Here is a 23828-nt window from a genome sequence, read left to right on the forward strand (position 1 = left end):
CAAGCGGGCTACGCCACATACCCGATGATAGATGAGCCTACGGGGGAAGTCCCAACTCTGAGAAAAATGGCAACAGTTACTGTGGTGGTTTGCTACCGTGTCCACCCAGCTCAGCCAGAAGTGCTTCCCTATGGGGTCTGCAGTCCGCCAAGTCTGGGTGGGATCCGTGGAAACAGAGAGAAGCAGCAGCCACTATCCTGGCTGTGGTTCAAGGAGCCAAGAGACAAAGACAGAGGTGCCAGGAGACTGCACCTTGCCCTGATTCTCCCACATACTTGGAATGCAAGTCTGCTTCACTTCTTGCCCTGGTGACCCAACACCCACAGTCAGATGCCGAAGCAACAGCCCCCGCCAGACTCCTCCACCACAGCCCTGCTCTGGCCGCTGGATGCCCCTTGACCTTCCAGATTCTCCTGCCAGGTCTCGTTGTCCACCTGGGCCAGGGCCGCAGGACAGCTTGTCAGTGACTTCCCCTCCACCAACCTCCCCTTTAGGCCCTTCTCTCTCCATACTCCTCCACAGTCGTGTACAATCTTATTCCTAGGATAAATCCAGGTTCTTTACTATTCATGGGGGTTTCACGTCCCTGGTGGAATCCGAGTCACACAAAGATGTGACTCCCATTCACACTCCCAGAGGACTGGTGTGAGGACTAACTGAGACTAACTGGTAGCTGGCACAGAGCAACTGCTTCATCATAAATTCCAGTCCTTTCAGTCTGTAGATCAAGGATTATAAACAGGCAACCTACGGGAGAACACTGGCATAACTGCAAACAGGCAAACAAAACAACAAAACAAAACAGAACGCGAGATCAAACACCCCGAGTTCCGGACTTCTGGCTTCTATGAACTGAAAAACCAGTAGATCTGGAAGTAGTTGTTCCACATTCCTGAGGGGCAAATGCAGACACCAGAGGAAGGAACAAAAAAACGATGGCTTTAAAACTGCGGCTTATGATGCTGAAGAGCTACGCAAGGGCATGTGCCTGTGTGTCTGAGAGGGGGCTCCAGACACGCAAGGTAGAGGGAGCGGTACCTGGGTGTTCCTGGAGCCCCTTCGCAGGATGCCAGCCCACTGTGGCACCCTGAGTAGGATGCCCTCCTCTGGAGCTGTGGGTCTCAAGCCCACCAAACAAATCAAAGAGAAAAGGAAGACAGATAAAAGCTTTTGGCACCAACCACAGTCCACGGCTGATCTCAATGGGTGTAATCCTACTCAAGTCATACAGACTTCAAATCACTACTAGTGTGACTCAGTGAGACACGTCTTCCAGACAGGATCTGCCAGCGAGAATCATGTTTGAGCAGCCCTCTGCTTCACATCCCAGCAAATGCAATCCCCGTTTCCTGGGATCCACGGTATCTGTTCCACAGGTCTCCAATACTGGTGACGTTCGTCCTCGCCACAGTGCCCGTTAACACCCTCTCCAATACCCAGCACAAGACCCTGGCTTCTCAGAAATTCACAGACGCCAGATTTCCTCTCTGTGCACCTACAAGTACATATCCTCCTCACCAAGTGGTGAGGACCAGTGACAGAACTGCTACTACAGCTTGCCCCAAGCCCAGTCTCATTCAATTGTAGGCACACACGGGAATTGTGGTGTCCTGATTATAGCACAGCTTCAGAGGAAACACTGAGACCGTCTTCTACATGGCCCTTCACGATAAGCACTCTGCAAATATCGACACTGAAGAAGGGAGTGAAGAAGATGTGTGAGAGGGAGAAGACCAGATAAGACAGTCAGGTCTCAGGGAAGTACAAGGATATGGGTCATGGAGTATATGTTAAAAATATCGTTTTATACATGTTTTATAGTTTCCAAACCACATTCCCCCCTTATCTCAGAATCCTAGCAACAATTTTAAAATTAAAGGAAGGTCCAATTATTTCTCGTCTGTCAACGAGGAAACCCTCAGAGAGGATAGGCAAGGGGCCAGGTCCCAAGCAGGTATCAGGGCTGAGACCTGTTCTTTCTGAGATCTGTTCTTGCCACTCACATGCTGCCAGAGGGAGGGACACAAAAGGCGAGCACAAAGAGACTGCCATAATAAAGAGGAAACTTAAGGTGTTCACTCAGGGTGCCTCCTTGATCTAGGCTCTTTCTTTTTAAAGAAAGGAACACGGCTGGGGAGCCTGGCTGGCTCAGTCAGCAGAGCATGCAGCTGCTGATTGTGAGTTCAAACCCTATGCTAGTTGTAGAGATTACTTAAAAATAAAATCTTAAAAAGAGAAAAAAAAAGGAAAGAAAGAAATTTTAAAAAATTGAATAGGAGCATGTAAAAAATAAAATAAAATAAAAAGGAGCATGCAGCTTACTCCTACATGGACATACTTAATTTGAAAAACCTCAGGCCATCGATGTACTGATAGACTAAGTATATCATCTCCCTATTCTGGTTCCACCCCAAGTGGGGAAAAGGGTGAAAGGAGAAATTGCATTAATTTATGTACGGAACATTTTGCTATGCAGCAAAATGTTTTATGGCAATGACTAAGGATTATTATATTAAGAAAGGTAAACAAAACATTTTCATTTCTTCACAAATTCATTGATTCACGTTTAATATCCTGCATCTAGCTTTTTGGTGTTATGCCAAAAAAGAAAACTTGCTGTCTTCTAGTGCTATTTTAAGAAATCACCCCAGGATATTATCATGCAGCTGACAGTCAAATATGTAACCTGAAAATACTAGAAAAGTATAAATATCCTAGTCTGAACATTCTCGGACCGATTACTGACCTAGAAGACATTCCAAGTGGCATGAAGTGTCAAAAGAGAGAAGTAGGAAAGACAACAACCATGGGCTGAGGCAAACTTCCAGGGTCCTCGATGACGTAGACACCATTATGATACTTAAAGGAACAAAAGAAACTACACGTTCATTTACTTTAAGATGTCTTACCATGAGATTCAAGTCCAGCTCCCTGTGCCAGCCCATTGTCATAGGACTGAAAAAGAAAAACATTGTTCAGTTTAATAGGGAAATGATAATAAGTAAGTCCTCACTATGCTAATTTTTGGTCTCTGGATTGATTTTGGTTTCTCCCTCATATCTCCTAAAATACTCACTTTCCCACAAAGGAGTAGTTGTAGGCATTTTCAAGTATCTGGTCTTGGCTTATTCATCAAGTCAAAGCACTGAATGCATACAGTAGGCACATTCTGAGACAGACTGTTCAAAGATGGCATCTAGATGTTCGATCTCTACCCAATAAAAACCCCAACCCTTATTCTTTTCCTCCTTGCCAGACTATACAAGTTTAAGGAAAATGTAAAGATGCTATGCTAATAAATTATAACAAACCCATGGAACAGGTCTATTTTGAGGCTTGTGGGTAGCCAAGGATAACAGCACCTGCCTAAACGTGGATCTCCCCACATATCCTACACAATCAAAACAGAAGAACAACACAACTATATAAAACTGAAACGTCAGCAAAGCTGGAAGACATGTATGAGCTTTAAATTACCTGTCTATAGAGTAAGAAACCTCCAATCCCAGCAAGCTGCCTCTCCCACTCCTGACACCCCTTTGCAGAGAGCAAGGGAAGTCTGTGGAAAATGAGGAGGAAGCCAATGGTAGGCATGAGATGGATCTAAAGTTCCCACCGGAGGGAGAAGGTCCACCCTAAGAGCGAAACGCCGGCAGTTTTTGTGCAGTTCGGAAGCGCACAAATTCAGGTAGCATTCCTTAGCCAAACAACACAATATAGTTCTAGTTCTGCAAGCATGCCATATTAACTATGAGCAACTGCACAAAGTACCAACCTGCAGCAAGCACCTCAGTTCACAGATCACCACGCAAACGACAGGTGCACGTCACCATCAGTAACCAGTCCCACCTTTTTCAGAGTCTCAGTAACTGGTCACTGCACACAACATTCACTCAGTTCATGCACAGCCAGCAACCTGTATGGCTGTGCTGTCTCTTCCTTTGTCTTAGTAATAAACCCACAGGACGTTCTCTGAAAAGACAGAACTGAAAGAAGACTGGCTACCAAATCAAGAAACGAGAAGCAGCAGCGCTAGAAGTGAAACTGAGCTCAAACACAGAGTTACAGAAAAAAACGGCTGTTCCTGGGAAGGCCCCTGGAGCCCCCTTCACGGAAGAACTCCGTGAAGGCAGGCACCTGCATGAGTGAGGACCGCAGCTGTGACGCAAAGGGCGAAGATGCTGTCAAAGCACTTCATGGGAAAGGAATCCTTGGAGATGTTTCACAACGACGAAAACACAAAGGAGAAAGTGTTGGCAGCTGCTATAAACTTAGGAAGGAGTCTGATCATTTACCGAGACAGAAAAGATGCTCCCTCCCTGTCCTAAGTTACGTAAGGAAACAAGGCAAACACTGCCCAAACTACTTAACAGATACATATACATATATACACACACATATATATACACATATATATGCATTTTTTTTACAAAGAAAACACTTTAACTCTCAATATTTTTAATGTTTTAATAGTACAACATACTAAAGACTGGTGGTACCGCTTCATACTTCTCTGTACACACACTTACGACTCCCAGAGAGTTTGTGATGTGATGGCAAAAGCAGCACAGGCCCCAGAGCACTGGTGATCTCCCCGATGACTCAGATCCTGGGCTGCATGTCAGCCGGCAGGGTCACGGTCCCCATCACCGGCCAGCCCCACCGTGCCAAGCAAGCGCGGCCGTGACTGCATGAGCTCTGGAACAACAGAGCGCAGACCACAGGGAAGGGACTTCAGACGGTGCACTGGTCAGACTGCGTGACTTTGATGAATCAAGTCAACAGAGAAGAGAGACGGGCCCTCCAAAGATCAGGTAATAAAGGACACCAAAGGAGCAACACTCAGAGACATGAGAAACAAGAGAACCTCTCTCCTACCAGACAATCATGAAACACACACTTTCCCCAACATGAAAAAAAAAAAATCAAACCCCACACAAACTCTAAATTTAAAAAATCATGCTTTGTTGTCTGGAAAGAGTATACTCTTAAACAGAAATTTTTCCAAGAAAAAAAAGAACATCCACAAAATGACTAAACAAAGAGACAAGTCTATATAAAGTAACTCGGAAACGAAAACACAGCAAATGGAATGAAAACATCTTGGTGTATGAAAATCTGCCCTCGCCTCCCCAAAATGGCCATAAAGCAGAAGAACACTGAAATACATTAGCCCAGACTCTGCTGCATGTTATCAAGCAAGCACCTGGGAATATGAAAAGGAAACTAAAAGTTAAAAACAGAAAGGATAAACAGTAGGAAGAAATAAATGGAGTTCAATGACTTCAGGAAAGAAATGGAAGAAAATAAGGAATAAGAAAACCAAGGAATAACAGTCTCAAAAGAAAAAACAGTAAGGGACACTGACGACAAGGCAGAAAACAGCCAAGAGACTAAAACTAAGATATAGTAGTAAAAAAGGTCAGAGGGAAAGTGACTGAAATCAAAGACAAGCAGAGAAGACAAGCAGAGAAGAAAGAGCACACACAGAACTGGAGTCCCTATGGGAAAAAGCAAACTAATGGACTGGAGCTTGGAGTTAGCAAACTGGGCTGCAGGCTACAGGTGCCTCTGCCTGGTCCTGTATCATCCTGGAGTAAAGACAATGGCAAAGCTCACTCATAATAAAAGAAATACAAATTAAAAATAAATACACTGAAAGATCATTCTTCACCCACCAGACTGATAAAAATTAAAAAGGATGATGACACGCTGTTTTGGTGAGGTGGTGTGGAAACAGGCACTCTCCTGCACTGGTGGGAACAGAAATTGGTCTGCCCTTTTTGGAGAGAAAATAGTTAACGTCTAGTAAAATTACATATGCATTCACCTTTTGGTCCAGCAAGTACACTGCTAGGAATTCACTCTGAAGATCTCCACAAATACATAAATGCATATGCAGATGGTTATTAACTTCAACATTGTTTGTCTATGGAAAATACATGTTCCATGTACAGAGTAGTTAAAAAAACTAGGTACATGCACACAATGGAGTACTATGAAACTAAGTACTATGAAACTAAGCATCTACGGTGTGCTACCTGGTGAGGAAGAAGGGAAGAGAAACAAAAATGGACATACTTGCTCATCAAGAACAAATACAGGAAGGACAAAGAAAATACTAATGAGACTGGTTCCCTACAGAGTGAACAGAACAAGGTGGCAAATACAGGAGTGAGGAAGGGGGCAAGAGAGAAGGGACAGGAGGTGAGGAGTAACCCATCTTGGAATATCCTTTTCTGTGCAGTTCTGACTTTCAGAACCAAGTCAGTATTTCACATATTAAGTAAACTTTTAAAAATCAACAACATTGGGGCACCCGGGTGGCTCAGTGGGTTAAGCCTCTGCCTTTGATTTAGGTCATGATCCCAGGGTCCTGGGATTGAGTCCCACAACGGGCTCTCTGCTCAGCAGGGAGCCTGCTTCCCACCCCCCCCCACCCCCCCGTCTCTGCCTGCCTCTCTGCCTGCTTGTGATCTCTGTCAAGGAAAAAAAAAAAAAAAAGGGAGAAAACCCCAAAATGGAGCCCAAACACAAACAAACTTAGCTGTATTTTAAATAAAAAAACATAACTATACTAAAGGGGTGGGGGGAATAAAAGAAGTAACTCTAGTTTTTTCTTTTTTTTTTAAGAGTTAATTTTTAAGTAATCTCTGCACCCAACGTGGGGCTCGAACTCACAGCCCGGAGTCAAGAAGGGCAGGCTCTACCCACTGAGCCAGCCAGGAGCCCATTAAAGTACTTCTTAAATATGGTATTTTGACTATATACCCTCAGGTTCAAAACAAATAGAGCCAATGTCTCCTGGATAATGGGAACCAGACTGACTGCTCACTGTCCGAGAAGGGAGTTTTAGAAAGAAAGGAGGAAGATAAAAAAGAACTGTGGTGCTGGACTGAAATTTGAGCAATCAATAGGACTCATGTTTTTTAATGCACACATAGATAAGGAAATAGATAGAGGGGAGAAGGTGCATATCAGGGGTTTCTGTGTACAGACACACGCATACGTACATTTCCTCACTCAGCCTGCTGAAAGAGGGACTAGGAGCCATGATATCCCAACACCCATGAGCACAGCTATCGAGCCCAAATCCTTGTTTCTACACACCATCCTCCAGTAGGAACCAGGCCTCCTTGCCGAAATGACTGAATCCAGGACTACAGCTAGGAAAGTACAAGATCAACCTGGAAAATCTTGAGCCAGAAAGCAAATTGCTTCTCAAAGAATGAAGGGGGTGAAACAAAAAAAAGGCACAAGCGTCTCCTTGAAGGGGCTCGCATTGGCTGAATGTGGGACAACATGGCCATCAGAATAAGTAATGACAGTAACAGGTAACAGCCCACAGGGTAAAACAAGAATCTAGAGTTCTAAGTGATGGAGACAGATGTAAAGAGAAAGCTTTCTCTAAAAGCAGAACTTCAACTGAAAATTAAAAAAGGAATGACAGAGCTGGAAGACCATCAACTGCAGACCACCACCAGTGGATAAAAGTCCGATTCGGACAGGTTATTTAATAGTCTCCAAATCCCTCACCAGAGGATACTGCATAATGACAAGCTGAGAAAAACTCACTTTCGAGAGAAAGACACGGCATACACTGCCTTAACCGGTGATCCATAGTCACCATCGCTGGTAGCGGGGCAAATCGACAGGCTGTATTTCCAAATACGACACACTGAGAAGAACCCAGTTTCACCACTGCAGCAGTCACCCCAAAACACACATCACCCATCCTTCTACTGAACAGAAACCTCCTCTCCCTCTGAAGCTCCTCAAAGGGCCTGTTCTGTCTGCTCCACTGGCCCTCCAAAATTTGGGCTCTTGCAGATCCTACAAAAACTGAGCCCATAATCACACGTTCAGTTAAAAAAATGTCACTCCTCTAAGAACTTAATTTTCATTTTGAAATACTGACTAGTAAAAGTTGAGTTAACAGCCTAAAATAGTCTCATCTATAAAACTACAACTTCAGATTTGGGAAGTAATAAACCTGGGAAGCAACATTTCTATGTCTCGGTTTCATGGGAAAGATGAAAAAGTAGAGCAAGGATAATTCCAGCCGAGACTAACTACTGCCAATGAAAAGATTAAGTTGTATCCTGAAAGAACAGCACTTCTGTTTGATACTTGCCTTAAAATAAACCTTAGGTTAAAAACAAAAAAAGCACACATACAAGTATTAACAAAAAGATCCAAAAATCTATTGTTAGCCCAGTCAATCTTGTTATATTTGGTTCTTGCTCATCAAATGGCTTACTGAACTCCCACCTCACACCAGATATAGAAAGAGTCTCGTCAACATATCGTCATTTTCCATTGCCTGGCCAGGGCTCTGCACTGACTCTGCTAGCCAAGACTATAGACTATCAAACACAGGCCTGTGAGATTTTACGTCTTCTTTTTTTTTTTTTTTTTTTTGCTTTAAGGCTGACCAATCTCTTTCTAGTAAAGCCATCTGTTTCCTTAGATATAATCAAATGACATTTGAATTTTAATGGTCAGTGAAGCAATCTGTCCTTTACAATTAAATGGCCGTTCTGATTAAACAAGGTATCCAAAAAGCAACCTTACTGCCCTTTTTTCCAGATTCTTGGTGGAGGAGAGATGGGACGTGCATTATACTGCGTCCCCATACAACAACAATAATAGCCTAAAATGGTCAATTTATCAACATAACTCACCATACTTCTTCTGATGTAATTGATGGCTTTTTTCATATCCATGCCAGACCAATTGTTGAGCATATAGCAAACACAGGAGGCACAGTATACAAATCGCATATCATTTTCACTGCCTTCAGGGACTGCACAGAAGCTGAAAGGAATAACAGTATGATTTATGATTACATCACACTAAAATTTAGTTTTTATTTCTTTTGTGGAGGGGGGAGGGTTGAGAAACTCTTATTCCTTCACGTGTTTACTCACAGAAAAACCCATGATTAAAACGGGTTTAAAAACCATATACTACTTGTATTAGTCAATAAAGAACAGGACTATTAACTTGAGTAATAGTAAATGATCTCCAAATCACTGTTCCATTTCAAAGTTCTGATTTCTGGGTAGCTTTACACACTGTCAGCTACTCGAAGTTTCTATGTTCCCTATCACAGACAGTTGGGACACACTAGCTTGAGAACTAACGAGGGGAAAAGCACCTAGGACCCACTGGGTAGTAAGAAATCCCCAAACCCAAGTTTTGACATGTGAAATTTCTTCTAAATGTGTATGTAGATAACCACTAATTGACAATATTGTATGGTAATTTTTTTTTTTACCTATTTCATTAGGTTTAGCAAGGTAACAGTCTGAGTCTGCTATCTATTCCTTTATTTATAAACAAGGAAAACGTGGCAGTCATCAATGACTATATGGAAACTTTGAGATACTAGTCACATGCACTAGCTGAGGTAAAGATTCAGTTCTACAGTATTTCCAACTAATGACAATTTATCTTACAAGTCTACATTAGTTTTCCCCTCATCAAGAGCAGTGTTTTCTAAAACCCTCAAAGGAAAACAGAGATACCAGCTGGTGGGAGCGCTGACATAACAATACAGCAGAATTGATCTGCAAAATCTTTTCCCTAGACATTAATCATTACTGCTTTGCCACTTCCTAGATTTGCGGGGAAAAGAAAGTTTCACCTAACTCCTAGGAACTCCAGGAAGATTCCTTAGACATACCATATAAACCACCAACTATTACTAACCAAGTTCTTTTTCTATTCTTTACAAATGTCACTGACACTACCTACACTAGAATATAGCAGTCAATGTTCCTTCCTTTCTCCCCCCAGCCACTGTGTCTTAAGGAACAGAAGTTCAGACTAAATGTATGCTCACTTTGTAATATCCAAGTTTTTCACCCAGAAGGTAAACTGAAGTCCATCCTAATATTAAAACCATTCAACCACTTCTTTATGAATGTATTCACTGTCTCAGGTAAAACAAGAGAACAAACAAGGAGCTCTGCTACTGTGATTTCTTTCTACTGAAATAGGAAAACTTGTATTATTTTCTGATTAGGGATGGAACAGACCGCGAACTTGAAAGGATTCTAAAAGGGTTTATGATAAACTCTAAAGTTCTCATAAAGTATTATACCCATTTTTCAGTTCCATAAAATTTTTCCAAAAAAAAAAGAAAAGGGAAAAAACGGAAGAGTGACCGACCCATACCTGCCATCTTCTAGCTGAAGGGCTCTCAAGCCTGCTAAACAAGCTTCCTTATTTACTCGGCTTAAGTCGTCTCCAAGAATAACTAAGCATGAAAGGCCCGTGTAGGTCATTGCTATGTGGCCACTATCGTAAGGATGAGCTGTTCCAGGATTCTAAATTCAAAATTAACATAATGTTAATTAACTAGTAAACTGAAAACTTCTTTCATTAAGTAATCTGACACTAGTTTCAAGAACTAGTAAAATTAAATGTTTGTACTGACTTATACCAACACCTGACTGAAAAAAAACAAACCTCCATTTTGTAGGTCTCAGGCTTTCCAGGCTACACAATTTTTAAATTTATCCTGCAAACCTCAAGCTTCTTAGAAGCAGTTCTGATACACAAATAAGCCAAAGTATTTGAACTCCGTATGTAGTCAACCGTATTACTTTTAACTTAAGTCTCATGAAGTTAGAAAAGCATACAGTCTTTCAATAAAAAAAGGTTTATAAAAGAACTAAAAATTCTTTTACTGTACAAATCCAATAACAGTAATCACCATATAAAAATATTATAAAACAATACAACTGAAAAACCTTATTCTGCTCTCATTTACAATTAAGTTATTTGAGCTCCTAATAAACATCAGCACTTAGAATAACTGTTACCCTATAGTATGTTGGATTAGTTTCACCGACCTGATTGTTTTAACAAAAGATAACGACAGTTAACAAAGATCTCTTAGGCTATAAAATATGTGGCAAAGTAGGAAATCCTGCAAAGAATCTAGATATTGGCACTGGCAATGATAAAACTGGACATAAAAAGTGTTTATTACACCAAGTAACTTGACGTTCCACCGGATATAAAGCATTTAGAAGATTTTTTTCCTTTAAAGATTTTATTTATTTATTTATTTGACAGACAGAGATCACAAGCAGGCAGAGAGGCAGGCAGAGAGGGTGGGGGGGAAGCAGGTTCCCTGCCGAGCAGAGAGCCCGACTTGGGACTCCATCCAGGACCCTGGGATCACAACCTGAGCCAAACGCAGAGGCCCAACCCACTGAGCCACCCAGGCGCCCCAAGCATTTAGAGTTTTATAATTAATTTCAAATAATCAGCCAAGCCTACGAATCAATTATTTTTAAAAAAAGATTTCACTTGTAAAATTTCATATTATATAACCGTATTTGTCAGCTTAAGAATGTTTTAAGTTTTGGAGCACCAGGGTGGGTCAGTTGGTTAAATGGCAGACTTGATTTGGCTTGCGACACGATCTTAGGGTGGGAGGACTGAGCTCCACGTCAGGCTCCACACTCAGCATGGAGTCTACTTCAGGATTCTCTCTCTTTCTCTGCCCCTCCTCCCCCTTTCTCTCTCCCTCTCTCTCAAATAAATAAATCTTTTTTTTTTTTTTTAAAGATTTTATTTAGGGTGCTGGGTGGCTCAGTCATTAAGTGGCTGCCTTCAGCTCAGGTCATGATCCCAGGGTCCTGGGATCAAGGCCTGCATCGGGCTCCCTGTTCAACAGGAAGCCCGCTTCTCCCTCTCCTGCTCCCCCGCCCCCGCTTGTATTCCCTCTCTCTCTGTCTCTCTCTCTCTGTCAAATAAATAAATAAAATCTTTTAAAAAATTTATTTATTTGAGAGATGGAGAGAGAGAGAGAGAGAGAGAGGCAGAGGCAGAGAAGCAGGCTGCCCTCAGAGCAGGGAGCATGATGCAGGACTTGATCCCAGGCCCCTGGTGATCACAACCTGAGCCAAAGGCAGACGCTTAATGGACTAAGCCACCCAGGCACTCTCAAATAAAGAAAAAAAAAAAAAGAATTTAATTTTTTTTTAAAGGTTTTATCTATTTATTTGACAGAGAGAGAGATCACAAGTAGGCAGAGGGAGAGGGGGAAGCAGGCTCCCCGCTGAGCAGAGAGCCCAATGCAGGGCTCCATCCCAGGACCCTGAGATCATGACCTGAGCCGAAGACAGAGGCCCAACCACTGAGCCACCCAGGCGCCCTTAATTTCTTTTTAAAATTGAAGTACAGCTGACACACAGTGAAGAACATTTTAATTTTGACAGAATACAGCATATTTTAAAATTCATCTCTGTCATAGGTTTCCCTTCTATTTGAGTCTGGGTTCATCAATAACTGCTTCAACTTCTAGAAAAATTGTTTATCATACTAGAAAGCCAAAGTGAAACTTGTACTGTTTCAGTTGAAGCAGACTCCTCTAACCACTATAATAAACGTTAACTTCTACAACCACTGATATGCATCAAATCCTGGCTCTACTACTCATTGGCTCACTTCACTTCCTCCTTCTGGAAAATGGGTATCAGCACCTCCCTCACAAGGTTACTGTGAGAATTTAATAAAATTACCGTCACAGAGATACTAGTTATCCTAATGATGATGCAATTACAAGGCAAATATCCAAAGGGCCACTACTTCTTGGGAGTCATGAACTAGGTTCCTGGAACCACCAGGGAGTGAATCACATTATTCTCCTGCTTGCCCACCCTCTGTGGTTCCTCATGCAACAGATTTGCAAGGTGTTCAATACCTTCTCTAATCGGAACCTACCCCACCCATCTGGCCTTACATAGACGATTCTTTATGTGGTCTCACAAACATATCAAAAAATTTTCATCTTGCTAACCCTTTCATTCCATGTTCCTCCCTAGAGCTCACACTCTGGCACTCCCAGCTGTTCCATTCCACATTTATAATAGCCTGCCTAGAACTCCTACAGCATATTTCAGTTTTGGGTACTTAAACTAAACATCTACCATGTTAAAAGCACTGTGGGGAATCCAAACAGAAATCAAATGTGGAGCTTAACCATAAGGGCAGAAGAAAGGGTCTGATCGAGTAATTACAATACAAAGTAGAATGTAGTAAGTGTCATGAGGGAGATGGAGTAACACCAAGATTCACTTTTTTTTTTTTTTAAGATTTTATTTATTTAACACAGAGTGTGCACAAGCAGGGGAGCAGGAGGGAGAGGGAGAAGCAGGCTTCCCACTGAGCAGAGCCCCATATAGGGCTCAATCCCAGGACCCTGAGATCATGACCTGAGCTGAAGGCAGATGCTTAACTGACTGAGCCACCCAGGTGTCCCAAGATTTATTCTTTTTAATTGTCATCTAATCTTCTGTTAGTTAAATCTGAAGACTGTTTCAATTTTTTTTTTAGGCTCCATGCCCAGTTGGGGCTTGAACTCACACTATGAGATCAAGATTTGCATGCTCTACTAACTCAGCCAGCCAGAGACCCCAGTAACACAAAGATTTAAATAAGGGATTTTTTTCTACAGCAGAAGAGGAGCTTGGTGGGTGGAAAGGAGAGGAGGCTTCCTAGGTAGAGAAAAAGTAAAAGCAAAAAAGCTAAAAGTAAAAGCAAAGTAGAAAAAGAAAATTCTGGGTATCTAGAATATATTGGGTACAACGCATAATTTAGCAGAGAATACAGAATTTGTGAAGGAAAACAATGAGAAAAGTGGGCTGAGAGGATCCAAAAGTGTCTCCCAAAAAGTACTCTATGGCCACCGAAGGTCCTGGGCATCTACCAGTAAGGCAACGGCCTGCAGGTGGGTTTGGTGGTTTCGGAAGAAAAGCTCCTGACACTACTGTGTTTATATACTTTATCAGACAATCTTATGTGCCTCCTCAGATTCCTGCAGACTCTCAGCCAACCACTCTCAGTGACAACTCCTGGGGGGCCAATATGAATCCCCTGGAGTCTCCTGCTCCTTCCACCACTCAAATTCAGATGAGCACAATGTGACATAGAGTGTGACCTGGCCTCCCCAGAAGATGCCAGGGGTCTAGGTGAGTGAGGACCAAAAATGGATGTCAGGAGACTCTGTAAACCAAGACAAAAATGGTTTCTTCTTCAATTTTACTCCTATTAGTTTAAAAATGTCTTGGGGGTGGAGGAGGCAAGAGGAAAGGGACTGGGTTTTAAAAGTAATGTTCTCGGGGTGCCTGGGTGGCTCAATGGTCATGGTCTTAGGGTCCTGGGGATCGAGCCCCACATCGGGCTCTCTGCTCGGCGGGGAGCCTGCTTCCCCTTCTCTCTCTGCCTGCCTCTCTGCCTACTTGTGATCTCTCTGTCAAATAAATAAATAAAATCTTTAAAAAAATAAAAGCAATGTTCTCAAAGCCCTGTTTTATTTCAGCCAGGGCAGGTATACATAAGGTATGGCACCACAGAGCGGTCACAATGAGCACGTGTCATGGCACCCAGATAGCCTGTCCACGAGGAGTAAAGGGAACGCGACCTTCCTCAGGACCGGTATCTGTTGGAAAAGATTACATGTATAGGAAAAAGGGAACATAGTTCACGAATCCTTTGTTTTTAGATTCCCTGCTAAAAGCAATGGACACACATGATTAGAGACATCATGGCAAATTCATCTGACCTTGATGCAGGCATTGGACCTACAGCCTATGACAGAGGAAGAAAGCTGAAGTAGGGCCTCTGTGATATCATGTTGCCTTCTCCCAAATCACTGCTATTTACTCCAGAATTTTGAAACACTGCATGAAAAAAATGGGGAACTGTAGCTACAATGTACGTTAGTAGATAGTATTCAGCTCTACCGAAACATGGAAGCTTGGGTCTATCTGGATAATTTCTCAGTTTTCTTTTGCACTAAATCCACCCACCTCCCTTCTCCTTCCTCCTGACCCAGAGAATAACTCACCTTTGACGGATTGAATGGAATACCCAGGTATGAAGAGCCTCGGAAACCACAGCGATTTAGATTTGATCCTAGAAAATAAAAACATGTACTTATTTAGAATGTACTTTATTTTTGTACTGACTCTAAAGCAGGTCAATTAAACTTTCTTTCAGAAACTGAGCATTTTAGTTCCAAAGCTTTGTCACTGTGTCCATTTTCATCCTAGCTAAATGTTAATGCTCACCATGTCCCAGGGCTGTTCTCTCTTTATGGGAATTTCTTCATTTAATTTTCAAAAAGATTTTTAAGTTTGTTTATTTTTTTTTTTTAAGATTTTATTTATTTGAGAGAGAGAGAGAGAGAATGTGTGCGTGCACCAGCAGGGAGAGAGGCAAAGGGAGAAGGAGAAGTGGGCTTCCCACTGAGCAGGGAGCCCAATGCGGGACTCTATACCCAGACCCTGAGATCATAACCTGAGCCAAAGGCAGACGCTTAACTGAAAGAGCCACTCAGGCATCCCTACTTATTCATTTTAAAGCAATCTATACCCCCAACATAGGGCTCAAACTCACAACCCTGAGATCAAGAATCGCACTCTTCCAACTGAGCCAGCAAGATACCCTTCTTGTTTATTTTTCAAACCAGAGACAAAATAATTATTTCCTACCATGCACCTTTAGTTTACAGCCTCCCTCACTGCATACAAAATGCTTCCATACCTTTCTATACAATCATTTTTCATGTGATCAACATATTCAACCCCATGCTAAAGAACAGAAAGTAGAAGCTCAGAGGTTAAAGGACATGTTCAAGGTAACGCATCAGAATCTGGAATTCTAATTTCCCATCCAGTGTCTTTTTACTTTACTTCACTGCTTCCTTATATGTGAGCAAACTAAAGGTATAAGCTCCTCTAGTTGCAAAAAATATATGTACTTTGTATTTTAGTATGGGATAAACTTTAATTCTGAGTCTAATAACACTTTGCTTTGACATCCTGGCTGGAAATGGACTCAGGCTGGAAACGTGAGTCACATCCATGAAAGGGGAGCCCTGTGCACTGGTGGCAGGAATATAAACTGGTACACCCATTATGGAAAATAGTATAGAGGTTCTTCAAAATACTATAAATAGAACTACCATATGATCCAGCAATCCCCTGGGTATACCTACCCAGCAATACCTACTGGGTATATATCCAAAGGAAACAAGATGACCATCTCGAAGAGATGTCTTGCTGCCCTGTGATCACTGCAACATCATTTATAATAGCCAAGACATGGGAACAACCTAAGCATCCAATGACAGATGAGTGGATAAAAAAAATTTCTCTCTCTCACACACACACAACCAGAATGTCATTCAGCCATAAAAGAGGAAATTCTGCCTTACGTGACATAACAGATGGAACTTGAAGGCATTATGCCACATGACATAGGTCAGAGGAAGAGACGAATACTATAATACTTTATGTTCTCCCTTCTACATGGAATTTAAAAAGGATGAACTCACAGAAACATAGTAGAATAGTGGTGGTCAGGAACTGAGAGAAATGGGGAGATGCTGGTCAAAAGTACAAACGTCTACCTGAGAGACGAGTAAGTTCTGGGGATCTAATGTATACCATGATGACTCTAATTCACAGGACTGGACTATATCCTTGAAAGTTATACAGAGAAACATCAAATGTCACCATACACACACACACACACATACACACACGAGGAAATTCTGTGAGGGGACTGTGGTAATCATTTTGCAATATGTTCATGTATCAAATCATCATGTTATATACCTTACACTTATATGTATGTCAATAATACCTCTACAAAGCTGGGGAAAAAAATAAGAAAACTAAAAAATGAGCAATTAGTTATACCCACAATAAGAAAGTAATTCAGATTTTGATAGCTATTAGGAAATCAGCATGACAGATATAGAGGACAGAAATGTATTATCCACAGAATGTACATGCATTCATTGTTAATAAAAAGTCAAGTAGATTTGGGGTGCCTGGGTGGTACAGTCAGTACAGCGCCTAACTCTTGGTTTCAGCTCAAGTGTGATCTCAGGGTTATGAGCTTGAGCCCCACGTCTGGGTCCGGACTCAGCATGGAGTCTCCTTGTGTTTCTTCTCTCTCCCTCTCCCTCTGCCCTACCCCCTGCACTTTTTCACTCTCTTAGTCTAAAAATAAATAAATCTTAAAAAAAAATCAAGTAGATTTATAAATAGGTTTTGATCTAAGAAACTAGTTTCCTATCTCTTACAACTGGAACATGACTAATTCATAGTAATTGGTTTTCACTCTTCTATTTCTTCAAATCAGGTACTCTACCCAGCTTTATATCTTGAAAGTACTCAGAGTAGCAGCTTAAACATTAATTTCTTGAACAATTTAGGGAACTTTACCCACTAAATTTAAAACTTTCCACTAACTACCTTTCCCTGTTGACAAAAAACGTATTTGAAAAACGGTATTATCTAATATAATGAACAGTTCTCCCATCTTTGCTAAAGGCTTTTAAATGGGTAAGCCACTTAAGACTTGTCAATATATAACAAGAGTATTAAAAAGGCTCAGACTCTGACTGGGTAATGATACATCTGAGAATTTACTCCAGTAACTTCTAATGTAAGAAAGGCCACATGTACAGAAACACCCAATGCAGTATCACACTGGCGAAACCCCGAAGCAAACAGAAGTGCAACAGGTTAAATGCAACACTGTATCTCCTGAAACACTTAGGGAAAACTATGGACCAACAAAGAGAAATGATCAAGAGAAAAAGTAGGACACAAACATTTATGTGATTATGTTTATAATTAAGCAAAGGACACTTATCAATAAACCCAGAAGGGAATAAACAAAATAATACCGGGTGGTATGACAGGAGCGTGAATTCTGTTCTTTGTAGGAGTCATTTTTGCCTTCACAAATTATCACAAACTTACTACCTTGATACCACACCCACTTACTATCGCACCATTCTGTAAGCTCTGAAGTCTGAGACAGGTCCCCAAGGCCAGAGCCCAGCGCTGGTAGGGGCTGCACCCCTACCGGAGGCTCTGGGGAACAATCCCCCTCAAGCTCCTTCAGCTTGTTCAGCAGTCGTGGGACTGAGGGCTCCATGTGTTTGCTCGCCACTGTGGGCTGGGGCCCCATAGCTCCCGGAGGCCACTCTTGCCACTGCCGGCATCTGGGCCCCTGCACAGCAGGGCCTGAAACATAGCTGAAATTCTTCTCGTGCTGAGATTCTCTCTGGCTTCCCCTTCTGCAGCACCTCTCAGACTCTTGGACCTTCCTCTCTTTGAAAGGGCTCATATGATTGTACCAGGCAACCCCCTTTCCCTGTACACGCAACACCTGCAAGCAATCTCCCTATTTTGATGTCAGCTGATTAGTAACCTTAACTTCATCTTCAAAGTCCATAGTGCCTGGTGCCTGAGGGACCAATAAAACTTGAACACCAGTAAGACTTTCACCACATCAGCAATCAGGTTGTTTTGCTTTATCATTCGTGTGTTCACTTTTTTTTAAGTTTTATTTTTGCTTAAGTAATCTCTTAGTTCGAGCCATGTGAGGCTCAAGCTAACATACCCGAGATCAAGCACTGCACGCTTTTCCAACGGAGCCAGCCAGGCTCTCCTGGAGTAGCAGTTCTAATTTGCTGCAAGAACTCTTCCTTTGCACGCACAACATGGCCAACTGGCTCCAGAGGCCTAGCTTTCAGCCTGTCTAGGCTTTTGATATGCCTTCCTCACCAAACTTGATCATTTCTAGCTTATGATTTTGTGTGACAGATGTGCGACTACCCCTTTCGCTTGGACGCTTACATGCCATTGTGGGATTATTAATTGGCCTAATTTCAATATTGTTGTATCTCAGGGATTAAAGAGTCCTGAGGAGAGGGATAAAGGGGAATGGCTGGTCAGTGGAGCAGTCACACCACACACATTTATCAATGAAGTGCACCATCTTATATGCGCATGGTTTATCATGCCCCAAAACAATCAGATTTTATTTATTTATTGAGAGAGCAAGTGTGCACAAACATGAGGGGAAAGGAGGGAGAGGCAGAGGGAGAAGCAGACTCCCTGCTGAGCAGGGAGCCTGACACGGGACTCGATCCCAGACTGTGGGATCATGACCTGAGCTGAAGGCAGACGTTTAACCGACCAAGCCCCGCAGGTGCCCCCAGAAAACTTTATTTAAAATGAAAACGACGTCCTCTATCCCCTTTTTCAAGAGTGTATACTGTCACTGAAAAAATATTCATTAGGCAATCCTTTCTGGTTCTTTTCAAGATTTGCCTGCTATTGTGCTTTCCTTTATAATTCTAGTAAGCTTCCCTATTCATGATAATTAGTAAGTATAATGCACAATTCATTCCAAGTTTACAACTGGATGCCTGTCCACAATAGCCTGAGTTCCCTTGGAGGCTGTTAGACGGCGCCATCTAGTGGTAAACCGGAAGGGTGGGTCTGGGTCCCAAGAGGATCAATTGCATAGTCTGAAAAAGCACACAGGCCTCTTGGGTCCTAACTCAGGCCCACATCAAAACCCTCAGTTAGGGCCTGGATGATCATACATAAGAAGAAAAACAATCCCTGTTTGACAGACAAGTCAGAATCGAGAGCCACTGATGTAGTAAATGTACCCCCTACTATGAGAGCCAGCCTCAAACTAGTTTACCTTGTTACAGGGAAGTCATTTGGACAGCAATGTATCATAAGCACTTAGATATATATTACACAACTCCTAGTTTCACACTGTCAAGAGACCCAGACAAGGTGGGGGGAAAAAACAGTCTAGAGCCTACAAAATGGGTTTGTATACTTATTTTCTAAATTTCACAGATTAGTTTCAGAGTCAGACCTAGGCCAACTAAGGAAAAGGCAGGTGAGAGACTTCCTTTCACAGATAATTAGAGACTTAATAGTTTCATGTAACAAAACAGTAAATGGAGAATTGAGAATTGCAGTTGGACTGTGACAAGATCTGAGGTGTGGCCCACCAGATACACGGTGAGGGACAGCTGGGTACATAATCACTGTGGGCCTATCTTTGCAAAAAAAATCCTTGATCTAGAATTCTTCCAAAACAGATATGCTATGATTTTTGAAATGTGAACATGCTCGGTTAGGCACATGCGACTATACCTACACCTGTAAGTACCGTATTTACAAAAGGCAGCAACGGGACTTAAAATTTTTCATCTACTTAAAAAAAAAGAAAACTCTCACAGGAAAACACACACGCTAAACAGAGCATCTATTATATGGAATCAGTATTGGAAATCTCTAGGAATGGGAATCTCAAAGGACCAGAAAACAGAAAACTGTTCTCTAATAATTTTGCCTCTGGCATTAAGGAGGTTTATTATCATGGACAAATTATTCATTCCTTTGTATCTTAATACCCTCATTTGTAAAATGACAGACTATAATATCCCTTCCTCTGTTCTAGCTCCAATATTCTCTGGCTGTGTCCTTGATGAGAGAAGGGAAAAAACAACTCCCAGCCTGATCCCGTGTGTTTCCTAAACACTTCTGGAGGTTGCTGGGAAGGGCCCCAACCCTCCAATGGTCTGACCACACACTTAAAGTAAGATACCACTGGTGTCTTTACAACCCTGGGGCTAAGTGAAAAACCAGGGTTAACTCTGATTAAATATTCACAATGTACTTAAATGCACACGAGAGAAGTCTTCCCCAAGGACCTATATACTTCACCAGCAAAGCAGCACTAGGGCCTGGAGTCAGAAGCCTGGAATTTCAGCAGACTCTATCCCTTAATAGCTATGTGTGCCCTCAGGCAGGTCTCTCACATTCCTCTTCTGGGGAAGGCAGATTAGGGGAAGCACAAATTTGACAATGTATTTGACAGTGCCTAAAAAATCATAAAATTTTAATTAACGATCCCATCTACTTCCCCCTCCACAAAGATTTTCTGTGTCCTTTCAGAGTTTTCCCCAAATATTGACAGCTAAAGATTATTATCTCTGCAGACGCTGGTATTTATAATTTAACCATATATGAACATTTCCATGTCAGTATATACACAGACCTACCTCGATCACTTTACTACTGCATAGTATTCTCTGTGGACCATAGTTTATTGTTTCTCTTTTGTGAACATTTATTCCCCTACTAACTGGTCAGTGTAATGAACAATGCCAAAACATATCCTACACAGATTTTTGTGCACGTGTTATTAGTTTCTAGAGGTATCAAATTCCTACAAATCTGGAGGATTTCAACAATGGACATTTATTCTCTTGGAGTTCTGGAAACCAGAAGTCCAAAATCAAGGTGCTGGCAGGGCTGGTTCCTTCTGGAGGTTCTGAGGGAGAAACCATTCCACGTTCCATGCTTCTCTCTCTCAGCTGCTGGTGGCTCCAGGGATTAATCCTGGCATTCCTCCATGCAGTATCATCACTCTAACCGCCCCCCCCCCCCATCCTCCGGCCCTTACAGGGCCTTCCCCTTCCCGTCTGGCATCTTCCTCTTCCCTTCTCCTAGAACGCCACCACTCACCAATATGGAGATGCTGACCTTAATTACACCTGCAAAAGCCCTTTTTCCAAGGTCATATTCTGTGATTCTGCGCAGACTGATCCTTTTGGGGCCATTATTCAACCCACTACAACATGCAAGAGAGTATGTCACATGAGATAAAAGATTATACTTGAAAATGCCTCTCAAAGGTTACAATGATTTTCAGTTTCACCAGAATGATATTAGGGTGCTCTTTTGGGACGCCTGGGTGGCTTAGTCAGTTAAGCAGCTGCCTTCAGCTCAGGTCATGATCCCGGCGGATCCTGGGATAGAGTCCCACATAGAGTTCCTTGCTCAAGCGGGGAACCTGCTTCTCCCTCTGCCTCTGCTTGCCTCCCCCGTGCTTGTGCTCGCTCTCTGACAAATAAATAAATAAAATATTTTTTAAAAATGTGTTCTTTCCCTGTATTTCTTGCCAACTTTCAAAACTTCCAGCTAAATTGACAAGTTAAATAAAATATAATGCACCAATTCTTGGAACACTAGAAAAAAAAATAAAATTAAGATGTTAAAAAAAATAATGCACCATTGTTTCTACTGCATTTCTGACTTTTCTAGCTAACCTTGCACTTTCACGTAGTTACTGACTTGAGTTCCTCCTATTCTTAAATTCTGTCATTTTCTAAACAGTGATGTGTCATTTTCCTCTTAGTCGTTAAGAATTCATCACAGTCTGGACATTAATATTCTATTATATATATTGCCACAATTTTCAAGCCCGTCTACTTATTCAACCTTACCTCTTACTACACAACATTTAATACTGTTTATTTAATCAAACTTATGATGTTTTTCTTTTATGGTCCTGGGTTAACATTTCTAGAGTTTTAAATTCCGTAAGATTTTATGTGGTCTCACGAAGCAGGACAAACACAGATCTATGAGTTACAGAAAGCAACTTCTACTTGGTCTGCAAATGCCTTCTAAATGAGAAAATATCTGAAGAGCCAGAGGATCCTTAAATTAGGTGTTCTGAGATGCAATTTCCAGCAAGCAATTCTCGGAACACTAGCCACTCATTCAACTCAACTGCAGACAACTCAATACCACCAACTCCTTTCTGACACTACGGAGAGACAGCATCAGACCACACAGGCTGAGGGGCTCAGTCTGTCAGGACACCAAACCCTCACCCCACCAACTTCAGGCACCAGATGCCAGCCCGGTTAGCTGTGCTCTTCTGACCGATTGGCTATGGACCGTAGGTTCTCATGAATCTCTCTCCGTGGGTACAATTAACTTCCCAGAGCAACTCACAGAACTCAAGTGAAACCTGTTACCTGACAATAAAAGAATGTAACTAAGAAACTGCTAGATGCTTAGGACAAGGCATGGGGAATGGGCGGGGAGCTTCCACTCTGTCCGGGAGCCCCTCTCTCCCGGGACCTCCACGTTTTTGCCAACCCGGAAGCACTCTGAATCCTGTCCCTCTGGGTTTTAACGTAGGCTCCATGACAGAAGCAAGAATGATTACATCACTGGCCACTGGCAACGGCTTCAACCTCTGGGCCCTCCCCCATCCCCTCCCCCAAGATCAGGTGGTGGCACTGATTGTTCCAACCCTCCAATCACTGATTGGCTCCAAGGGCCAACAGCCCTCAATCCTCAGGCACTTTCCAAAAGTTACCTCATGAACATAACAAAAGACGTGTAACACTCTCAAGGCTTAGGAAATGCCAAGGGTTAGGGAACTGTGAGTCAGGAACTGTGACTGAAGACCAAATACACATTTCTTACAAATCACAATATCATGATGCTATAGACCAAATACAGCAAAGAGGAGCAGTTAAGTTAGAATAAATCAAACCTCTTTCTTTCTAAACAAAGCTTTAGCTTACTATTTCCCTAAAGTTCATCTAGGTGAGACATTTATAAATGTTTACTCCAACCAACGAAACGCACGGTTGATTTATAAATATTGGCTCTTAAAAGCCAGGTAAGTGGTGACCATGATAAAAACTGTCATTTTATGGGAGTTTATCTGTTTCTCTTTTCAAGGTTAGAATTTCTAACACCTACAAGTTAAATCAATGTTAAGTATGTTACACTTAGTGTGAACAATAAGGTGTATAAAGCTTGTGTGCATTTAGTTGATTAAGTAACATATAAATTTCAAACATCAATTAAAAAAAAAGAAAAAGAATTTAACTGACCAAAATTCATAAAGTTTAAGAAGCATAAAAAGGACTACAGTGCTAGTAACGGTCCTAAGAAACCATCAGAGAAAGGCTAACGAAACCCGAGAGAAACCACCAGGAGAGAACACCAAAGAGTTCACTGAAAAGATAAGAAGAATGGCTGGGAGTGAAAAATACAGCAAATGTTATGAAACTAAACAAGCAAAAATAACAAATATAAAATAACTGATAAGCAGTCATCCCTGTGGAAGTGAAGAACATAACATGCAGCTACAACAGCAAA

General features: G+C 41.9%; 1 protein-coding gene across 2 annotated transcripts in view; it reads right to left on the bottom strand.

Annotated features, from left to right (window-relative positions):
- Positions 1-23828, bottom strand: part of PGGT1B (protein geranylgeranyltransferase type I subunit beta) — a 50564-nt gene that overhangs the window by 16051 nt on the left and 10685 nt on the right. For both annotated transcript variants that reach the window (XM_080805114.1, XM_080805115.1), the window contains exons 3-6: positions 14870-14937; positions 10183-10334; positions 8685-8817; positions 2910-2955 (exon numbers count right to left, since the gene is read on the bottom strand). In XM_080805114.1, the coding sequence (XP_080661240.1) occupies positions 2910-2955; positions 8685-8817; positions 10183-10334; positions 14870-14937 (399 nt within the window). The remainder of the gene's footprint in view (positions 1-2909; positions 2956-8684; positions 8818-10182; positions 10335-14869; positions 14938-23828) is intronic.

Source organism: Martes martes, assembly GCF_963455335.1.
Source record: "Martes martes genome assembly, chromosome: 5".
Taxonomy (NCBI): domain Eukaryota; kingdom Metazoa; phylum Chordata; class Mammalia; order Carnivora; family Mustelidae; genus Martes; species Martes martes.